Consider the following 22,034-nt stretch of genomic DNA (forward strand, 5'->3'; position numbering starts at 1 on the left):
GCAGCCCTGTCGTGGCAAAGTCTGAGGGACAGTGACTTTCCCGAGGCAGCGATCCCGCTGGGAGCGGGAGGCTGCCACCGTAAGCTACCGCTGACTTCCCTAACCCACCACACCCTCCGAGGAAGGCCGGAACTGAGGAACAACGCCTTCCCACCCCTGCCAACCTACCAAACTTAATCAGCGATCATCTTCCCCCCGCCCTCCGCAGAAACGGTGCCGAGGTAGGATCATGAAGGAAGAGGTGAAGGGCATTCCTGTAAGAGTGGCACTGCGATGTCGCCCTCTGGTCCCCAAAGAGATTAATGAGGGCTGCCAGATGTGCCTTTCCTTCGTACCCGAGGAACCTCAGGTGCGTAGCGAGTCCTGGGCCTGCCTCTGAAGAGCTGGGGCCAAATGGCAGTGAGGGGCGTGGTCTGGCCTTTCATTTTTTTTCTTACTCCTTGTCCCTTGCCTTCTCTAGGTGGTGGTTGGTACTGACAAATCCTTTACCTACGATTTTGTGTTTGACCCTTCTACTGAACAGGAAGAAGTATTCAATACAGCAGTAGCACCACTCATAAAAGGCGTATTTAAAGGTGAGGCTGTTTGATTCTTCAAACGGTTCTTGAGCATACACTGTGTTAGGCACTGTGATTGCGTGCTGCCAATACAGGAATGGATGAAGCATGAGTCTTGCCTTCAAAAAGCCCACAGCCTAAGAACTAACCCAATATCACTTGTACCCTTGAAACTAGTTTTATACTATATTTGCTTTCTATGGTTCTGCTCATCTTTGACTTGTATATGTTTCTGTTTGTTCGTCCTGGAACCTCATTAGATTCTAAACTGTTTGATGGGTGCTGATGAGGATCTACTTGAGGCCCAGGCACTGCAAAGCCTGTTGAGGGATTCAGAGATAAATAACTTAGCTTCTGGGCCCTGGAAGAGTTCAAAGTCCAGGGGTAGGAGTGGAAATAGATGACTACATACATACTTTTTAAAAAATCTTTTTATATTTTATTGACATTTATCACTTGTGTTTTTTCTTTTGTGAATTTTAAATTTATTTATTTATTTATTTGGCTGCGTCAGGTCTTAGTTGCAGCACACGGGATTTTCATTGCTGCGTGCAGGATCTTCGTTGCAGCATGCGAACTCTTAGCTGCAGCATGTGGGATCTAGTTCCCTGACCAGGGATCGAACCAGGGCCCCCTGCATTGGGAGCGTGGAGTCTTAGCCAGTGGACCACGAAGGAAGTCCTCATACTTTTAAATACATTAGAAATATTAAACTTTTTGCTCCTATCTTTAAGAAAAAGTATTTTAAAAGTTAAAACCTTTGAGATTTCCTAAAGCCCCCGAATACCCTGGCCAGTTAATAATCTTGATTACAGAAGCTAAGGCTTTAGTGTTATTGAAGACTATGGCAAAGTTCTGAAGAAGGGAGCAGTGCCTGAGAGGTGTCTAGTTGTTATTCTAGTACAGTGGTTATTCAGGATTCAAAGCAGAGGGCTATTTAAAAGAAGTAGAACCATGGCATACTAGTCCCTTAAAGTTGAAAGGGATATTTGTACATCATCTAGTCTAACTTTCCATCCAAAGAAAAATACTTTCTAGCAATATCTCTAAGTGAACTTCCAGCATCTGGTTAAAATTTTTTTCTTTGACAGGGATATCACTGGCTCATAGGGTAGTCCTGTTGATTGGTTTTGGACAACTCTAATTGTTTTAGATTATATTGAGATGAAATTTGCTTCCCCATAATTTCTGCCCAATGATGTTAGTTCATCCCTCTAGACAAACAGAAGCCTTCTTCCGAGCAACAGCTATTCACATTTTTTTTTCACTTCTTAAAATGATGTCATGGCTCAGGACACATTGAATACTTTGTTTCAAATTTTTAAATTATTAAAGCTGTAATCTCAAACTTACAGAAATGTTGCAAGAACAGCATAAAGACCTTTTTTTTCCTGAACCATTTGACTTGAGTTGTTGACCTGATGGCCCCCGAATACTTCAGTGTATATTTGCTACAAACAAGAACTTCTGTCCTACTGTCCTATGTAACTACAATACGACCATCAAAATCATGAAATTAGCATTGCTACCTCACTACCATCTGGTCCTCAGACCTCATTCAAGTTTCACCAGTTGTTCCAATAATGTCCTTTGTTGCAAAAGGATCTAGTTCAAAATCGTATGTTACGTTTAGTTGTACTACTTCTATAGTCTCCTTTATTATAAAACTCCTTCAGTCTTCTTTTGACTTTCATGATCATGACACTTTTGAAGATCACAGGCCAGTTATTTTGTAAACTGTTTTTCAATTTTGTTTTGTCTGAAGTTTATGATTAGATTCAGGTTGTATCAATATATCTTTAGCAGGAATATCACAGAAGTGATGCTGTATTCTTCTCATTGAATTCTATCAGGCAGCACACAGTTTTGATTTGTTCCATTACTATTGATGTTCATTTTGATCATTTGATTAAGGTGATGTCTGCCAGACTTTTCCACTCTAAAGTTAATCTTTTTCCTATTTACATATTTGGAGGACCATTATTTGATTCTAAGTCTCTTCTAATTAACCATCCCTCCTTTCCTTTAGCCATTCCTAAAAAAAAATATGGTATCCAGACCCTTCATTATCTTGTTATCTTCCTCAGAATGTACCTTTCACAGCTTAGTAAGAACACTATAGTTCTACTTTAGTATTCTTAACTTGGGAAACTATGAGAATTATAGTCTTTAGAGGCAGTATAAAGTAGAAAGTGATTCCAATATCTATGTGTTTTGTTAACATTGCTCTCATTTGCAGAGATAAAGCCAGTATTTTTCAGTCAGGTCAACAGCACCCTGAGTTTTTGTAAAAAGTACTGAAACTTGGTTTCCCCACTTATTACTATATATACATATCTGTGGTATTACAGAAGATTATGGAATATTATTCTCTTGTCCCAGAGTCATGCCAGGTGATATTAGCAATCTATTACAGTGAAAATCTCAATTTAACATCTTAAGATCTTCCAGAACATCAAGGTCTTCATTTAGGTGAATAAGTTCTTTCAAAAAGAAAAAAAAGCAAAGGACATATATCACATTGAATCATACTTAAATGATGACATTTCTATGAGGAGCCTGATAATACGGTCCAAATGCAGTCTGAGAATTCATATAGGGAGGGATGCTTTCTTTGACTGTAAAAAGCAACTTTGTTGCCTTTTCAAATGAAGACTCTGTTAATCGAAGAAATACAGGTTGGAATCCCTTCTATTTGCAGCTTCTAAAACTTTCATTTAATTGCCCTAATTTAGAATTGTTCCAAGTAGAGAGAAAGTAGAATTATAAAACTCTGAATGGCTTTTAGACAGTGACTTGGCCACCTTCATTATCTCAGTCATATCTTTAAGTGTTTTACTTCCTAGCTTTTAAGGGCTATCAAGAGAGGCACACATTCAGGTTTGATATTTTTCTTCTTTGCTTATTTGGAGTAGTGCAAAGTCATGGCACTCATATAACTTTTCTTTGTGTCTGACATTCCTAAGAGACCCTTGTGTTTAGAGAGCCGTCTCAATTTTGTTACAAGTAATTGCTGAAGGAAGTAGAGTGTACTGATTGTTTGAAAATATTTGAGCATCACCGCACATGTGACTTCTATTTTGTCAGGATACAATGCAACCGTCCTGGCCTATGGGCAAACTGGCTCTGGAAAAACCTACTCGATGGGAGGTGCATATACTGCAGAGCAAGAAAATGAACCAACAGTTGGGGTCATTCCTAGAGTAATACAGCTGCTCTTCCAAGAAATTGATAAAAAGAGTGACTTCGAATTTACTCTGAAAGTATCGTACTTGGAGGTAAATGATTTATCTTTAATTATTCTGAATTCAAATTTATCTTTGGGTAGAAAAATAAATACAAATCAGGTTTTTCCTGGCATGACTCAAATGAATAAATTGCATTTTTAGTAAATTGCATTTTAATAAATTGATAGAGAAAACTCACTGGCTCAGTTGGATCTGGCTCCCACCCAGTTCTTTCCCTGTTGTCAGAATAGTCTGTTTAATCCGATTGTTAGAGGAGTTGGCATTCCCATATAAAAAGATAATAGGAATCCTTTAATTCCAGTTTGGCCTCTATTATTGATTCCCTGTAGAGTCTGTAGAAAAATATTTGATATCCCTTTAGTGTTTCGAGGCTTGAGTGATAATGTTGCTACTCCATGAAGAATGTTATAAAAATTGGGTGAAGTATTGAGCTGTGTAAGTGATGACAGAGTGTTTATTCAACAGATATTTATTGAGTACCTACATGTTACAGGCCCTGTTCTAGGTATTTGGGATATATCAGTGAACAAAACAGATAGAAGTCCCTGCCTTTGTGGGTATTTTCATTCAATTATATATCAGTATACAAGTAGACTGACCAGTTATATCTAACCTCATGACACCAGAAACACATAGTTAGGGAACTTATGGCTTCTGGGAAACTAGCTGGTTGATTCCATAGCAGTGATAAGATGTCTTATCTTTAAGGAGCAATAATTAAATGTATATAATTTAAACATGCAATTATAAATAGTATGTGAATACTTCATCCTGAAGTTGAATCTCAATATGTTAGTTGGTATAGGAGGTATAGAGGTGGAAGATGGGGAGTTAAACATCATTAAGATTAACCTTCTTGAAACTCTTGATTAACCCAGTTGTGGCCAAGGTGACCAAATGTAAAAATAACTTAGGAACCTGCTATATTAAATAGTAGCAACAGCAATAATAGCAAACAAATGTGGTGCTTACTATGTGCAAACACTGTTTTAGTACTTAAAGTTCTGGTTGTTGTTGAAATATTGGTTGCTACCTCTCCCTTTTGCTTCCCACTTCCACCCTCCACTAAGGACCCATTGCTTACGTTTTAACAAAATTGGTGAAGGTGATGTTGTCATGACACCATCAAAGCACTGAATTTGGGCACCCATGTAGCTTTCATCGTGTCTGCTATTCCTGAGAAACACTCTCTCAAGAGAGCAGTCTCAATTTTGTTACAAGTAATATGTGAATTTATTCCTATGAGTATCAAATGGTTACATGTAGTGTTAAAATCCTTTTCTTAATTATAAAAATAGTATGTTTGTTGCAAAAAATTTTTTTAATACAGAAAGTCATAAAGAATTTTAAAAATTACCTGTGGTCCCACCACTCCTCAATTACCACTGTTAACATCTTGTTTTTACCACTTTGTTTTCAACAATACCAGATTTACAATGAAGAAATCTTGGATCTTCTGTGCCCATCTCGTGAGAAAGCCCCTCAAATAAATATACGGGAGGATCCTAAGGAAGGCATAAAGGTGTGTTTTTCTCTCATTTGATGTTATTTTAAAATGTTGGCCACTACTAAAGTTCACACTCCTTTTATTTGCCACTGTGGTTTTAAATCACTACTAACATCTCAGTCCTTCAGATTTTGTGTGGTCCTAATTCCCTTTGTTAACCTAGAATTCCTAGATGGGAACTTTTGTGGGGAAAGAAGTTTTATCACCTTCCTATTACCTCTTGAAGGAATGCTAATATCAATTAAATATTTATTGGCTATTTACAGAGTTCTGAGGCTGGGCTGTCCAGTATGGTAGCCACTAGCCACAAATGGCTATTTAAACTTAAATGAACTAAAATTGAATATAATTTGAAATTCAGTCCCTCAGTTACCAGCCACATATCAAGTGCTCAATAGCTACGTGACTAATGGCTACTGTATTGGATAGCATAGATATAAAACATGGTCATAGTAAATTCTGTTAGACAACAATGTAATAGACATTGTGCTAGATCTCTGGAATGATATTTAGAAAGTAAGACGATACAAAAATTTTAAATTTATAAGTACCATAGGAAGAAGAGATCGCTTATTTGAGAGGCTTCCATCACATGGTATAGATGTAGGCTGAGGAGCTGTAGCTGAACAAAGTTTGAGGCAAGGTTGGGAGTATTGTATATGGGAGTGGACCAAATCCAGGAGCCAGTGTTGAAAACAGGCAGAGCTTGGTTCTAGCAGCAGCTTGAGTATTCAGGAGTGGGAGAATTTGAGGTGGGAAGTAGATGAGAATAGGGTAGTACAGACTTAGGAAAACTCGGTAAAATAATACTTTATCCATCTTTCTCTCCTTCTTCTCTTCCCTGCAGAGAAAGCTGAAATTTAGGGTGCAGGTGCTTGAGGGGCAGATGCCTATGCTACAGAAATATTTTTCCTTCTGGGTCGTTAGGTCATTAGCCAGGCACTAAAGCAAGGCTTGAAGAATCAGACTTATTTTGAAAGCCTGATAAGCGTGGGTTACAGAAAGACAGTTTGGATAGTGGGGATAAGAAACCTGGGTAAAATGCATGCTGTCACCAGAAAGAATGTTGGTACTGAGCCGGCTCTTGACCCAGTACTAAGATCTTTTATATGTCCTATACCAAGGCAGGAATTAAATCCCAAGCACTATTTGAGGGAAAGTTTGCAATACAGAGAAGTGTTAAGTTTCTGACTCAAATTGGGAAGGGTAAGGACAAGTTTGTGAGCACTCTTCAGTTGGGATGGATGGAATATAAGTAAGTAAAGAAGTAAGGTTATTCTTGTAGTAAGGAATAGCTTAAGCAGGAAAGCAGAAAATATATTCCTGGGGGTAATAAGACTAGATCGGTCTGTCTGCATTAGAGGATATGGGTTGGGAAGTAATAGGAGGTATGTTAGGACCAGATTATGAAGCCAGGCTAAAGAGCTTAGTTTCTATCCCTGTGAATAGTATGTAAGCTACTTAATACTTCCAAATGAAGGATTGCACTGGCTACTTTTACCAAGTTTTTATCTTACGTGTATATCTCCGACTAGGTTAGCTCCCGGGAGGTTAGGAGAGTATCTTAAAATCTCTTTGTACCCTCATTATCTAGCATAGGGCTTAGGAGTTTGGTGACATTTTAGGAAGCAGGACTTTCGGAAGGCTAAACAAGAATGGATTGAAAAGGAGAAAAACTAGGATGAGGAAGGAAAATTTAGGGAAATGTTGCCTTATTTTTCAGGCGTGAAGTAATATGGGCCTGGATTAGGCAGGTAGATGTGGAAAGGAAAAGGAAACAATGGATTCAAAAGAAGAATGACTGGGAGTTGGTGATAGGTGAGATATGGGGGAATAGCAGGAATTAAAGGCGAATCTGAGGTTTTGAGAATAGCGATCTTAGTAGAAACGAAGAAGTAGTGGAGAGAATCAGTATTGGTGGAAGGAAGATGAGTTTGGTTTCATAATTTACTGATGTCAAAGTGTAAGTAGCAGGCAATTTGAAGTATAGGACTAGAAATTAGGGCCACAGATATAGATTTGGGAGCTATGGGGTAATAAAATCATAGCATATTGAGGCTAGAAGGGACTTCGTAATCATCTAGTTCAATCTCCAGAGGCTCCAGGAAATTTTAACTTGTACAAATTCTCCTGGGTAGATACAGTACCAAGCCTAGGACCCTGTTTTCCTGGCTTCCTAATCCAGTGGAAATTGTACCATGCTATTTTCCCTAGTGAGTATGAGGTATAAAATGGGTCCAAGATATAGGGAGGAACACAGGGCCACATGGAGGAGAATGTAACAAAGAGAAATAACCATAGCTATTTGTGTTGCCCTTGCTGTCCTTAGGGCCAAAACTTACCTTCACTTGGGGCTCCCTGGAAGGCACATATCCATTGCTACCATAAAATCTAGAGGTCTTTTGTAGCTCTAGTATTGACTGGCATCCTTGTTTTGGAGGTACCCAGCGAAGACTGGAGACCTTGGTTTGCAGTGATCACAGAGTTGCTAGTTAAAACTGTCCTTATGGGACTTCCCTGGTGGCACAGTGGTTAAGAATCCAGCTGCCAGTGCAGGGGACATGAGTTCGAGCCCTGGTCCAGGAAGATCCCACATGCCATGGAGCAACTAAGCCCGTGCGCCACAACTACTGAGCCTGCGCTCTAGAGCCTGTGAGCCACAACTACTGAAGCCCACACACCTAGAGCCCGTGCTCCACAACAAGAGAAGCCACCGCAACGAGAAGCCCATGCACCGCAACGAAGAGTAGCCCCCACTCACCACAGCTAGAGAAAGCCCACACACAGCAATGAAGACCCAACGTAGCCAAAAATAAATAAAATAAATTTTTAAAACAACCCAGCCCTTATTACTGTGACTATTTATTGAGGTTCTACTGGAACATCAAGGCATTATTTTTTAAACCACCAATCCTTATATTTCTGATGAAGTATTTGAAGTCGAATGATAAGAGAGTTTTTTCTTTCTCTGAATTAGATTGTGGGACTCACTGAGAAGACTGTTTTAGTCGCCCTGGATACTGTTTCCTGTTTGGAGCAGGGCAACAACTGTAGGACTGTGGCCTCCACAGCTATGAACTCCCAGTCATCCCGATCTCATGCCATCTTTACAATCTCCATAGAGCAAAGAAAGAAAAGTGACAAGTAAGTTCAAGTTACAAGTAAGAGTCAAGATTTTTAACATTAGTTATACTAAAGTTGAATAATAGCTTGCTTCTTGATTTGAAAAATAACCAGACATCAGTACTCTGAGCATGAGTAATGAATGGAGCCATTTGGACTGATGTGAAAGAAAATGAGAACTGGCAGGTGAGCTTTGATACTCACCTACCCTCAAGCTTGTGTACCATTCTCACTTGTGTCCTGTTATCATCACAGGAATAGCAGCTTTCGCTCCAAGCTGCATCTTGTAGACCTTGCTGGATCAGAAAGACAGAAGAAAACCAAGGCCGAAGGGGATCGTCTAAAAGAGGGTGAGAATAATTAAGGCTACAGTCATAGATAAAAACTTCTAGTACTCTTACTGCTGTTGTTGGTGTCTTGACCGGAATATTTCAGGTCACATTCTAACAGTAACTACAATTCAAGTTTGAGGCTGATTTCAGAAACAGTGAAAAATTGTTTCTCTCCCTTGCACTCATTTTCTAATTTAGGTGTGAGATTTGGATCTGGTCCTTGGTTTGATTTCATCTGGCCCAGGCAAGTTTTAGTTTTTGTTTTGTTTTGTTACTCCCAACTACTTATAATTAAAATCAATATCCTGATTCTGTCATCCCAAGTATTCACTATCCTTCCCAGATGTTGTCACTTATAAACCTCATCAGCATGGTTTCCATATCTTCATTTAAGTGGTTGGATATAAATGATGAAGCTCCTAAGGCTAGGAGAACCCCATGGTATACACTATTAGAAACCTGCGTCTAGCATGATAATGACCTGGTAATCTGCATGCTTTGGGAATGGTCTTTCAAGCAGTTATTAATCTAGCTAACAAAAATTAACAACCAGCTCCCATTTCTCAATTTTGTACTTAAGGATCTCATAAAGGATTTTTTCAAATGCCTTGCTAATGTCCAGATATACTATATGTCTACCATATTTTTCATAGCTACCAGCTTAGTAACAGTACAAAAAAGAAAGAAGGATTAGCCTAAATTGACTTTTTCTAAGTGAATTCAAGCTGGCTTCTAGTGCTTATTCTTCCATTTCTAGGTTCTTGCCAGCCATCTCTATAATAATCTAGAAGACTTATATCAAACTGACTGGTGTGTAATTTATGGAATTAACTTACCTCTCTTTTTTCGAAAATTGAAATTACATCTGCCCAGTCTTCCGGAACATCCTTCTCTGTGATTCCTCAAATATCATTGACATAGCTTCAGTGTTCTTGTTTGAAATTACTCTCAGTTCCCTCAGCTATAATTCATCTGGTCCAAGACATTTGAACTCTTATTAAAGTAGCTGAGTTCTTGCTTACTACCTTACTACAATGATTCTTTACTCATATTGGGCTTCAGTTCCCTCTTGGGAACTGAGAAGGCAGAAGCAGAAATAGTAATTGAGGAATTTTACCTCTTTGTCATTTATCATTATTATACTGCTGGCACAGGGCAGAGACCTATTTCTTCCTCATTCAGCTTTTTGTTCTGAATGTATTTAAAAGTGCCCTTTTTGTTCTATGTTTGAACTTTGAGATTTATCCTTCTTAAGACTATTTTTAAAGGTTCTTTTGCCTCCTCTATCTTTTTTTAGGTGTACAGTCTGAGGTTTTTTATTTTTTGTTTTTTAAATTTATTTATTTAATTTATTTATTTTTGGCCGTGTTGGGTCTTTGTTGCTGCACGCAGGCTTTCTCTAGTTGCAACAAGCAGGGGCTACTCTTCGTGGTGGTGCGCAGGCTTCTCATTGCAGTGGCTTCTCTTGTTGTGGAGCACGGCTCTAGGCACTCAGGCTCAGTAGTTGTGGCACACGGGCTTAGTTGCTCTGCCGCATGTGGGCTCTTCCCAGACCAGGGCTCGAACCCGTGTCTCCTGCATTGGCAGGTGGATTCTTAACCACTGCGCCACCAGGGAAGCCCTCTGAGTTTTTTTTAACAGCTTTATTGAGATATAATTCACATGCCATAAAACTCACCTGTTTAAACTGTACATTTCAGTGGACTTTTGTATATTCAGAGTTGTGCAACCATCACCACAATCTAATTTTAGAACATTTTCATCACCTCCAAAAAGAAACTCATACCCATTAGCAGTCACTCCCCATCCCAACCCCATTTTCTAGCCCTAGGCAACCACTAACCTATATTTCATACAAATGGAATCATATAATTTATGGTCTTTTGTGACTGTCTTATTTCACTTAACATAAGGTTTTCAAGGATCATCCATGTTGCAGTGTATATCATCACTTCATTTTATTGCTAAATCATATTCCATTGTACAGATATACAACATTTTTGTTTGTTTGTTTTTTGCGGTACGCAGGCCTCTCACTGCTGTGGCCTCTCCCGCTGCGGAGCACAGGCTCCGGACGCGCAGGCTCAGCGGCCGTGGCTCACGGGTCCAGCCGCTCCGCAGCACGCGGGATCCTCCCGGACCGGGGCACGAACCCGTGTCCCCTGCATCGGCAGGCGGACTCTCAACCACTGCGCCACCAGGGAAGCCCCAGATATACAACATTTTGTTTGCCCATTCATCAGTTGTATCCAATTTGACTATTTTGAATATTGCTCTGTGAACATCTATATATAAGTTTTTGTGTGGACAAATGTTTTAATTTCTCTATAGGTATAACCTAGGAGTGTTATACGTGGGTCATATGGTAGCTGTTTAAATTTCTTTTAAAAAAAATTAATATGTAATTAATATACCATAAAACCCACTTTTTTAATGTGTACAATTCAGTGATTTTTTAGTATATTCACAAAGTTGTACAACTATCACCACAATAAATTTTAGAATATTTTCACCACCCCCAAAAGAAACCTATACCCATTAGCAGTCACTCATTTTTTTCCATTGTCCACCCCCCACCCCCCCACCTCCAGGCAGTGACTAATCCTTCTATCTTTATGGATTTGCCTATTCTGGACATTTCATATAAATGTAATCATACAATATGTGATCTTTTGTGACTGGATTCTTTCATTTAACATCTTTTCAAGGTTCATCCATGTTGTAACATGTATCAGTACTTCATTCCTTTTTATTGCCAAACAATATTCCACTACATGAATATATTGAGTTTTTATTTATCCATTCATTTGTTGATGGACATTTGGGTTGTTTCCACTTTTGGTTTTTATTAGTAATGCTGCTATGAGCACTGATGTACAAGTTTCCGTGTGGATGTGTGTTTTTATTTCTCTTGGGTATATACCTAAGTGGAATTGCTCAGTCAAATGATAACTCTATGTTTAACTTTTTGAAGAACTGTCAGACTGTTTTTCATAGCAACTGTACCTATTCTACCTTCTTACCAACAATATATAAAGGATTGTAATTTCTCCATATTCTTAGTTTTATTATGTCTTTAATTATAGCCATCCTAGTGAGTATGAAGTGGTACCTCGTTGTGGTTTTGGTTTGCATTTCCCTGACGGCTAATAATGTTTCATGCGCTTCTTGGCAATTCGTGTATCATCTTTGGAAAAATGTCCATTCAGATTCATTGCCCATTTTTTAAATTGGGTTATTTATCTTTTTATTGTTGAGTTGTGTGTGTTCTTTACACATTCTGGATACTAGCCCCATATCAGTTATATTATGCTTCGCAAATGTTTTCTTCCATTCTTTGGGTTGCTTTTTCACTTTATTGAAGATGTCCTTTGAAGCACACATTTAAAATTTTTAGATGAATTACATTCATCTGTTTTTTCTCTTGTTGCTTGGTGTTTGGCATCATATCTAAAAAATCATTGCCTAATCCAAGGTCACAAAGATTTACGTCTCTGTTTTCTTCTAAGAGTTTTATAGTTTTCAATGTTAAATATAGGTCGGAGATCCATTTCGAGTTAATTTTTGTATATAGTGTAAAGTGGCAGTCCAAACTTTAATCTTTTGCATGTAGATATTCAGTTATCCCAGCATCATTTTTTGAAAAGACTATTCTTTACCCATTGAATTGTCTTGGCATCCTTGTCAAGAAGCAATTGGACTCTCAGTTCTATTCCATTGATCTATATGTGTATCCTTATGCCATTACTACACTGTCCTCATTACTGTAGCTTTGTAATAAATTTTGAAATGGGGAAGTGTGAGGGCTCCAGCTTTGTTCTTTTTCGAGATTGTTTTGGCTGTTTTGGGTCCTTTGCATTTTCATATGAATGTTAGGGTCAGCTTGTCATATTCTGCAAAGAAGCCAGCTGGGATTTTCACAGGGATTGTGTTGAATCTGTAGATCAATTTAGGGAGTGTTGGCATCTTTCAATTCTTTCAAGTCCTTCAATTCATAAACATCAGATGTCTTTCCATTTATTTAGGTCTTCTTTAATATCTTTCAATAGAAATTTTTTTTAATTTTCAGAGTACAAGTTTTACACTTTTGTTAAATTTACTCCTAAATATTTTATTCTTTTCAATGCTTTTGTAAATGAAATTGTTTTTACTTAATTTCATTTTCAAATTATTTATTGAGCTTTGTATATTGATCTTGTGCCTGCAAGCTTGCTGAGCTTGTTATTTCTAATAGTTTTTTTGATGGATTCTTCAGGATTTCTGTTTACAAAATCATGTCATCTGTGAACAGAGATGGTTTTACTTCTTCCTTTCTGATCTGGATACCTTTATTTCCTTTTCTTGTTTAACTGTCCTGGCTAGAACCTCCAGTACAATGTTGAATAGAAGTGGCGTGAGTGGATATTGTTGTCTTGTTCCTGATCTTAGGGGAAAAGCATTCGGTCTTTTACTATTAGGTATGATGTTAGCTGGGGGTTTTTCACAGATGCCCCTACCAGGTTGAGGAAATTCCCTTCTATACCTAGTTCATTGAGTGTTTTTATCATGAATTTGTCAAATGTTTTTTCATCATCTATTGACATGATCACGTTATTTTGGTTCTTCTGTTGGTATATTGCATTAATTGCTTTTTGGATGCTAAGCCATCTTGTATTCCTAAAATAAATCTAACTTACTGTTTTTATACCTTTAATGACTTTACTGGACTAATTCTACAACTCCCTATAGTTTGTGGTCACAGAAGTGTCTGCTCAGTTACTTTAGTAGTTAGCTAGTGATTGGTCTCATTTCCTTAAATGCCTTTAACCTATAACTCTTCCAGCATTTGCCTAGGGCTCTGAGTTTGTGTTGCGGCTTACCTTAAATGCTAAGGTTCTTTACAACTCTTAGTCTCTACTTCTTGAGCAGGGTCTCAAAGTCAGCCAGAGGGTACAAGATGAGGGCCTTTTAGGTCTTTACTGACATTTTTAGGTCTTTCCTGAGCATGCACATGGCTTTCTCCAGCAATATATCAGAGCTTTTTAAAGTCCCCAGTGGACTAGAGGTGGGATAGGGACGGTGGGAGGGAGACGCAAGAGGGAGGGGATATGGGGATATATGTTTACGTAGAGCTGATTCACTTTGTTATAGAGCAGCAACTAATACAACAATGTAAAGCAATTATACGCCAATAAAGATGTTAAAAAATAAATTAAATAAAGTAAAGTTCCCAGTGGAGGGACTACCCTGGTGGTGCAGTGGTTAAGAATCCGCCTGCCAGTGCAGGGGACATGGGTTCGAACCTTGGTCTGGGAAGATCCCACATGCTGCGGAGCAACTAAGCCCGTGTGCCACAACTACTGAAGCCCGAGTGCCTAGAGCCCGTGCTCTGCAACAAGAGAAGCCACCACAATGAAAAGCCCGTGCACTACAACGAAGAGTGGCCCCTACTTGCTGCAACTAGAGAAAGCCCGCACACAGCAACAAAAACCCAACACAGCCAAAAATAAATAAATAATTTATTTATTTTTTAAAAATATATTAAAAAAATAAAATAAAGTCCCCAGTGGACATTTCACTCCCCAGATCTTCCTTTTAAGTTTTCAGCCAGGCTCTTGTTTGACCATGGCTATTAAGTTGGGTGTGTATCATCACCAGATATTTTTCTATATACGTGTGTGTATATATATATATATATATATATATATATATACACACACACATTTAGTAATACATTTGTTATATGCCTTTTAAAATTTTGGCATTGCTAAATCAATTTATTTCCTTTTAATTACACAAGTAGTACATGAATCAATTCCTGGTATACAAACATAAGCAATATGGATGAAGATAAAATCCCCCTTGATTTACCACCTAATCCTAATCTAGAGGTAACTACTTTTACCTGCCTGGTGGGTAGCATTCAAGATGTTTTTCTGTGTATATATTTTTATTGGTGTTTCCTGTTTTTTGTTTGTTTGTTTTTGTTTTTTGCGGTACGCGGGCCTCTCACTGTCGTGGCCTCTCCCGTTGCGGAGCACAGGCTCCGGACGTGCAGGCTCAGCGGCCGTGGCTCACGGGCCCAGCCGCTCCGCGGCATGTGGGATCTTCCCACACCAGGGCACGAACCCGTGTCCCCTGCATCGGCAGGTGGACTCTCAACCACTGCGCCACCAGGGAAGCCCTTTCCTGTTGTTTTTAAAGATAGATGCTATCATACTGCATATATTGTTTTTCAGCTTGCTTTTATCTCAGCAATATGTTTGAAATCTTTTTGTATTAGTATATAAGTCTATCTCATTTTTACAACTGCTATCTAGGATTCCACAGTATACAAAGTCTACCTTGTTTGTTTATTCCTGTTTTGACTGACATTTAGGTTGTTCAGTTCCTGGCTATTGCAAAATGATGCCTCAGTCAATAGCCTTGTATGTGATATACAAGTGAGAGTATTCTCTAGGTTATATACATGGAAGAGAAATTGCTAGTTTGAAGGGTGTACACATTTCAGATTTTTAAATACTGCTAAATATTGTCCTCTAAAATGTCTGTCCCAGTATGCACATACCTACAATATATGAGACTATGTTTCACTGTACCGTTGACAATATTGGATATTATTGACCTTTTTTATTTTCCCCTATCTTGAACATTGCATGTTATTTTTATAGAACTTGTATTTCCCCAATTACTTATGAAATTAAGCATCTTTTTATGTTACTGGCCATTTCTCTTTCCATTTCTGTGAATTCCCTGCTCATACCCTTTGTTTTGGTTTTTTTTCTTTCAGGTTGACTTTTTCTTGTTTTTCTTGTTATTTTTCCTGTTGACTTCAGGAGTTGTTTCTGTATTCTAGATATTAATCCCTTGTTGCATATATTTTTCTTAGTCTCATTTTTTAACTTTTTTAATCTTTCGATTCATGTCTTATGTGTGTATTTCTTCCTATATACTTTTTTCTTGAGGTAAAGTTTATACGCAATAAAATGCCCATATTTTAAATGCTCAATTTCTTGAGTTTTGATAGTTATATGCCCTCATGTAAATACCAATGAAAACGTGATAAAAAACATTTCCATCTCCCCTAGAAAGTTCTCTTGTGTTTTTTCCAGTCAATCCACCCTTCCCACATTCCACTTTAAGCAACCACTTTCTGACTTCTATCACCATAGATTAATTTTACATGTTCTTAGACTTCATAGAAATGGAATCATATAATTTTTTCATGTGTCTGGCTTCTTTTGCTCAACTTAAGATTTCTTGGGGAGATTTTTTTCATGTTCTTGCTTTGATTAATAATGTGTTCCTTTGTACTGCTGAGTAGTATTCCATTATATGATTATACCACTATTTGTTCTTCAGTTTTCCTATTGATGGAAATTAGGGTTATTTCCAGTTTTTAGCTATTATGAATAAGGCTGCCCTGAACATTCGTGTACAGGTCTTTTTGTTAACATACATTTTCATTTCTCCTGGGTAATTACCTAGGAGTGGAAGAGGTAGATATATGCTTAATTTTATAAGAAAGTGCCTAACAATTCTGTAATATGGTTGGTACTGTTTTATGCTCCAGCAATGTTATTGAAAGTTCCATCTTATCACAGCTTCATAAATAAAGATGTCTTAGAAATTCTAGTGGGCATCAAATACATCTCATTATAGTTTTCTGTTGTTTGTTTTTGTTTTGTTTTGCTGCACCACGCAGCTTGTGGGATCTTAGTTCCCAGACCAAGGACTGAACCTGGGCCACGGCAGTGAAAGCACTGAGTCCTACCTACTGGACCGCCAGGGAATTCCCCATCACAGCTTTTTAAAAAAATTTTATTTAAGTATAGTTGATTTACAGTGTTGTGTTAATTTTTACTGTACAGCAAACTGACTCAGTTTATACATATATATATTCTTTTTCATATTCTTTTCCATTATGGTTTATCATAGGATATTGACTATAGTGTGCTATACAGTAGGACCTTGTTGTTTAATATAATACTTTACATCTACTAATCCCAAACTCCCAATCCTTCCCTCCCCTACTCCCTCCTCCCCCTTGGCAACCACAAGTCTGTTCTCTATGTTTGTGAGTCTGTTTCTCTTTCATAGGTATGTTCATTTGTGTCATATTTTAGATTCCACATATAAGTGATATCATATGGTTATTTGTCTTTCTCTTTCTGACTTCTCTTAGTATGATAATCTCTAGGCTCATCCATGTTGCTGCAAATGGCATTATTTCATTCTTTTTTATGATTGAGTAGTATTCAGTTGTATATATGTACCACATCTTCTTTATCCATTCATCTGTCGATGGACGTTTAGGTTGTTTCCATGTCTTGGCTATTGTGAATAGTGCTGCTATGGACATAGGGGTGCATGTATCTTTTTGAATTATAGTTTTGTCTGGATATATGCCCAGGAGTGGGATTGTTGGATCATATGGCAACTCTATTTTTAGTTTTTTGAGGAACCTCCATACTGTTTTCCATAGTGGCTGCACCAACTTACATTTGTACCAATAGTGTAGGAGAGTTCCCTTTTCTCCACACCCTCTCCAGCATTTGTTATTTGTAGACTTTTTAATGATGGCCTTTCTGACCAGTGTGAGGTGGTATCTTATTGTAGTTTTGATTTGCACAAAAATTTTAATTTTGATGAAGTTCAGTTTATCGTTTTTTTTCTCTAATGCTTAGAGCTGTTGGTATCCTGTCCAAGAAACCTTTGCATACCCAAAGTGATGACGATAATTTCCTATGTTTTCTACTTGAAGCTTTATAGTTTTAGCTTTTACATTAGTTGTATAATCTATCTTGAATTAGTTTTTGGTTATAAAGTGAGATAGGGGTTGAAGATCATCCTCCACCCCCCCATGAATATCCAGCCCTTCTAGCACCATTTATTAAAAAGAAGGTCCTTTACCTACTGAACTGCCTTAGTATATTGGTGTATTGAGTTGACCATATGTGTGTGTGTCTATTTCTGGACACTATTCTGCCCTATTAGTGAATTTGTTTATTCTTAAACCTTTTATTTATTATTATTATTATTTTAATAAATTTTATTTATTTATTTATTTATTTATATTTGGCTGCGTTGGGTCTTTGTTGCTGCGCGCGGGCTTTCTCTAGTTGCGGCGAGCGGGAGCCACTCTTCATTGTGGTGCACGGGCTGCTCATTGCTGTGGCTTCCCCTGTTGTGGAGCACGGGCTCTAGGCGTGCGGGCTTCAGTAGTTGTGGCTCACGGGCTCTAGAGCGCAGGCTCAGCAGTTGTGGCACGCGGGCCCAGTTGCTCCGCGGCATGTGGGATCTTCCCGGCCAGGGCTCGAACCCATGTCCCCTGCATTGGCAGGCGGACTCTCAACCACTGCACCACCAGGGGAGCCCTATTTTTTATTATTATTTTTTAAAATTATTTATTTATTTATCTTTGGCTGCGTTGGGTCTTTGTTGCTGCGTGAGGGCTTTCTCTAGTTGCTGCGAGTGGGGGCTACTCTTCGTTGCGGTGCACGGGCTTCTCACGGTGGTGGCTTCTCTTGTTGTGGAGCGCGGGTTCTAGGTGCACGGGCTTCAGTAGTTGTGGCTCACGGGCTCTAGAGTGCAGGCTCAGTAGTTGTGGCGCACGGGCTTAGTTGCTCCGCGGCATGTGGGATCTTTCCGGACCAGGGCTCGAACCCGTGTCCCCTGCATCGGCAGGCGGATTCTTAACCACTGCGCCACCAGGGAAGTCCCAAACCTTTTAATAAATACAGTTCATCACAGTATATATTAATCTCTGGGAGGGCAAGTTTCACCTCACTTTTCTTTTATCAGAACTGTTTTGATTATTTTCTTGTCCAGGTGAATTTTAGAATCAAGTTGTCAGGTTCTATGAAAAATCTTTTTGGGATTTTTATTGAGAACTTAAATTCAGCTTATAGATTAAATATAACTGAGCCTACCCATCCATGAGCATGATCTCTCCACATTTATTCAAGTCTTCTTTTATGTCTTTCAGTAAGCTTTGTAGTTTTCTTAATGTAATTCTTACACCACATATCCTGGTAGGCCTATTCTGGAATATTATAGTTTTTGTTGCTATTTTGAATACCTCGTTTTCTATTTTTATTTTCTAATCCTGTTTAAGAAAAGTATTAATTTTCAAATTTCCATCTTATATCCAACCACATGGCTGAATTGCATTCTTAGTTTCCCATAATTTGTCAGTTGTGTTTCTTGGATTTCCTAGGTAGGTATTCACGTTATTTTCAAGTACATACTTTGGCCTCTTCCTTTCCAACATTTATATCTTATTTCTTTTCATATCTTTTCCAGTGTAAGCTTGAATAGTACCAATGATAGTAACCATTCTCATCTCTTTTTTTCTTTTTTTTGCTCTAACCAGAACATTGCTAGTGTTTCACCTTAATCTACTTGCAGATAGCCTTTATCAAGTTAAGGAAGTCCTAGTTTTAGTCCTAGTTTGCTAAGAATTATATATATTTAAAATAAGAAATAATTATTGAATTTTATCATTCATTGGGCATTAATGAACATGTAGTTTTTCTTTTTTTCAACCTATTGATAGAATAAATTGTAAAAATAAATTTTCTGTCATTGAATCATCCCCAGTTGATCATGATAAATTACTCTTTCTGTACATTGCAGGATTCACATACTAGTTTCCAATTTAGGGCATTTATATATCTGTTCCTATGAGAGAGTAACCTATAACTTTTTTTTGTATGTATGCTCTCCTTGTTTTGGTTCGAAGATTTTGCCAAGTTTTATATATATATATTTTTTTTTTTAAATTTATTTTTGACTGCGTCTGGTCTTCGTTGCTGTGTGCAGGCTTTCTCTAGTTGTGGTGAGCGGGGGCTACTCTTCGTTGCGGTGCGCAGACTTCTCATTGCGGTGGCTTCTCTTGTTGCAGAGCACGGGCTCTAGGCACACGGGCTTCTGTAGTTGCAGCACGTGGGCTCTAGAGCACAGGCACAGTAGTTGTGGCACACGGGCTTAGTTGCTACACGGCATGTGGGATCTTCCCAGACCAGGGATCGAACCCGTGTCCCCTGCATGGGCAGGCGGGTTCTTAACCACTACGCCACCAGGGAAGTCCCAAAAGATCTATTTAAAACTATACATTTTCCTCTAAGTACCACTTGGATATAATCATATAATTTTGAGAAATAGTACTCTAACTGTTCATTTTTAAATAGGAGATTTCCTTTTTAATTTCCTCTTTAACCTAAGAGTTAGGTAGAAGGTGTCTCTGTGTATTCTTTTGTTGTTAATTTCTGATTTATTGCATTAAGATCAATGAATGTGTGTGATTTCTGTTTTTTGAAATTTTGTCTGACTCTTGTTTGAGCTTTGTTAATATTCCATGTATATTTGAAAAGAGGGTGTTTTCTGCTAGGTATATAGTTCTATGTATAACTATTAGATAAACTCATTAATTGTATTATTCAGAGTCTCCATGTCCTGTCTTGTTATTTACTTAATATGCTATTTTCTTACATTATGACCAAGGATTTATCAGTTTCTCCTTGTATTTCTTTGTTTATGTATTTTATATATATATAATATATATATATGTATATATATATATATATATATATATATATATATACATATATATATATTTTTTTTTTTTTCCGGTACGCGGGCCTCTCACTGTTGTAGCCTCTCCCGTTGCGGAGCACAGGCTCTGGACACGCAGGCTCAGCGGCCATGGCTCACGGGCCTAGCCGCTCCGCAGCATGTGGGATCTTCCTGGACTGGGGCATGAACCTGTGTCCCCTGCATCAGCAGGTGGACTCTCAACCACTGCGCTGCCAGGGAAGCCCCCTGTATTATATATTTTTAAGCTATGTTGCTGGCTGCATAAAGTGTCATGGCATATATCTTCTTAGATGATTATATCTATTGTATCTGATTAATATTTCTTCACCTACTTTCTCTTTGTTAGCCCTTGCTTGGTATGTCTTTTTGTATCCCTTAATTGAAACCATGTATCTTGAGTTCATTCATTCATTCATTCATTCATTTATGCCCAATTGGGTGTTCTCTTTTAACAGAGGGTTTTATTCTACATGTTTTTATGTTTGTGTTTGGACTTATTCCTGACATATCATTGGCTACTAGCCCAATGGCCTACTCCTACTCTGGTACTACAACCAATTACCTTGATTGTTATCCCAAGGCTCCCTCTTGTTTGCTAGATCCACTACCTTCAAGTCTACACTACCCTTAGAGTTGGTGCCACCTTTTCATAGCAGTTCTCTCCTGTATATTTTTTCTTCTGTTAGTCCAATTCATCTGCTTTCAGTCTCAAGGATTTTGCCATTTCTGATCCACCAGTGATAGATTCAGAAGTGGCTGCTGGGCCATTCCAGATTGGTAGGTGGCAGATTTAATAAGCAAGGGAACTTAACATGAGGCTTGTGTTGGGCAGCTGCAAGACAAGTGGATCTCCACACCTGCCCACCAGAATCTTAAAGTTTATATAGAGGCTTAACTGAGTTTAGTCATGTACACTGTCCATATGGTCTCAATACGACCTTACTCTCTCAAGGCTGCATTCTTGAAAATGGCTCTAGCTGTGGGAATGGTGGACAGCACATAAGTTCCAAGGACAGGGAAGGGGATGAGGAGCCCCCAGATGCCCAGGTCCATTTCATGGGTCAATCTATGGTAATATCCTCTCCAGTATTACTGAGTCCAAGCTTGAACTGCTCGCTGCACAACAGGCCAATAAATAAAGAGATGCATTGTTGGGGCAAAGAATAGTGACTTTATTCGGAAAGCCAGCAGATCAAGAAGATGGTGAACTAGTATCCCAAAGAACCATCTTCCCAGAGTTAGAATTCAAGCTTCTCTTATACGAAAAGGAGTGCGTGTGTATGGTTGTTGCTACAAACTTCTTGGTGCCAGAATCCATTGATCTTGTAGCTGTCTAAGTAGGTCTGGTCACAGTGTTCCTATAAACCTCCAATAAGACAAATGGTATTCTCTGTTCTGCAACATTTTATCTCTATATGAATGGAAAAGTGTTACATCTTTAAAGGGCAGAGCCTTGAGAATGGACTATCCTGTATATTTCAGGCTATAAGCAACATTCTTAACTTGTAGCAAAAGCAATAGAATACAAAGGTTAAAGTAAAAGAAACAGATCCCTTATGGAATCAGATTTGTTCTTCCCCATTATACCATGACCTCCTCCAACATTACCATCCTTCTCCAGAAGTCTCTTCAGGTCTGGATGGTGTGATTAGGGCCAGTTGTCCCCTTCTGAACTGTGGTCTTTGACATA

At 38.4% G+C, this 22,034-nt stretch overlaps 1 protein-coding gene across 1 annotated transcript in view; it reads left to right on the forward strand.

Moving 5' to 3' along the window:
- Positions 1-214: 214 nt before the first annotated feature.
- Positions 215-22,034, forward strand: part of KIF4A (kinesin family member 4A) — a 126,182-nt gene continuing 104,362 nt past the window's right edge. Inside the window, exons 1-6 of the mRNA XM_082681712.1 lie at positions 215-349; positions 461-575; positions 3,645-3,835; positions 5,235-5,327; positions 8,290-8,456; positions 8,691-8,785. Coding sequence (XP_082537838.1) covers positions 230-349; positions 461-575; positions 3,645-3,835; positions 5,235-5,327; positions 8,290-8,456; positions 8,691-8,785 — 781 coding nt within the window. The 5' untranslated portion in view covers positions 215-229. The remainder of the gene's footprint in view (positions 350-460; positions 576-3,644; positions 3,836-5,234; positions 5,328-8,289; positions 8,457-8,690; positions 8,786-22,034) is intronic.

Source organism: Grampus griseus, assembly GCF_964374135.1.
Source record: "Grampus griseus genome assembly, chromosome: X".
In the NCBI taxonomy this organism is placed as follows: Eukaryota; Metazoa; Chordata; class Mammalia; order Artiodactyla; family Delphinidae; genus Grampus; species Grampus griseus.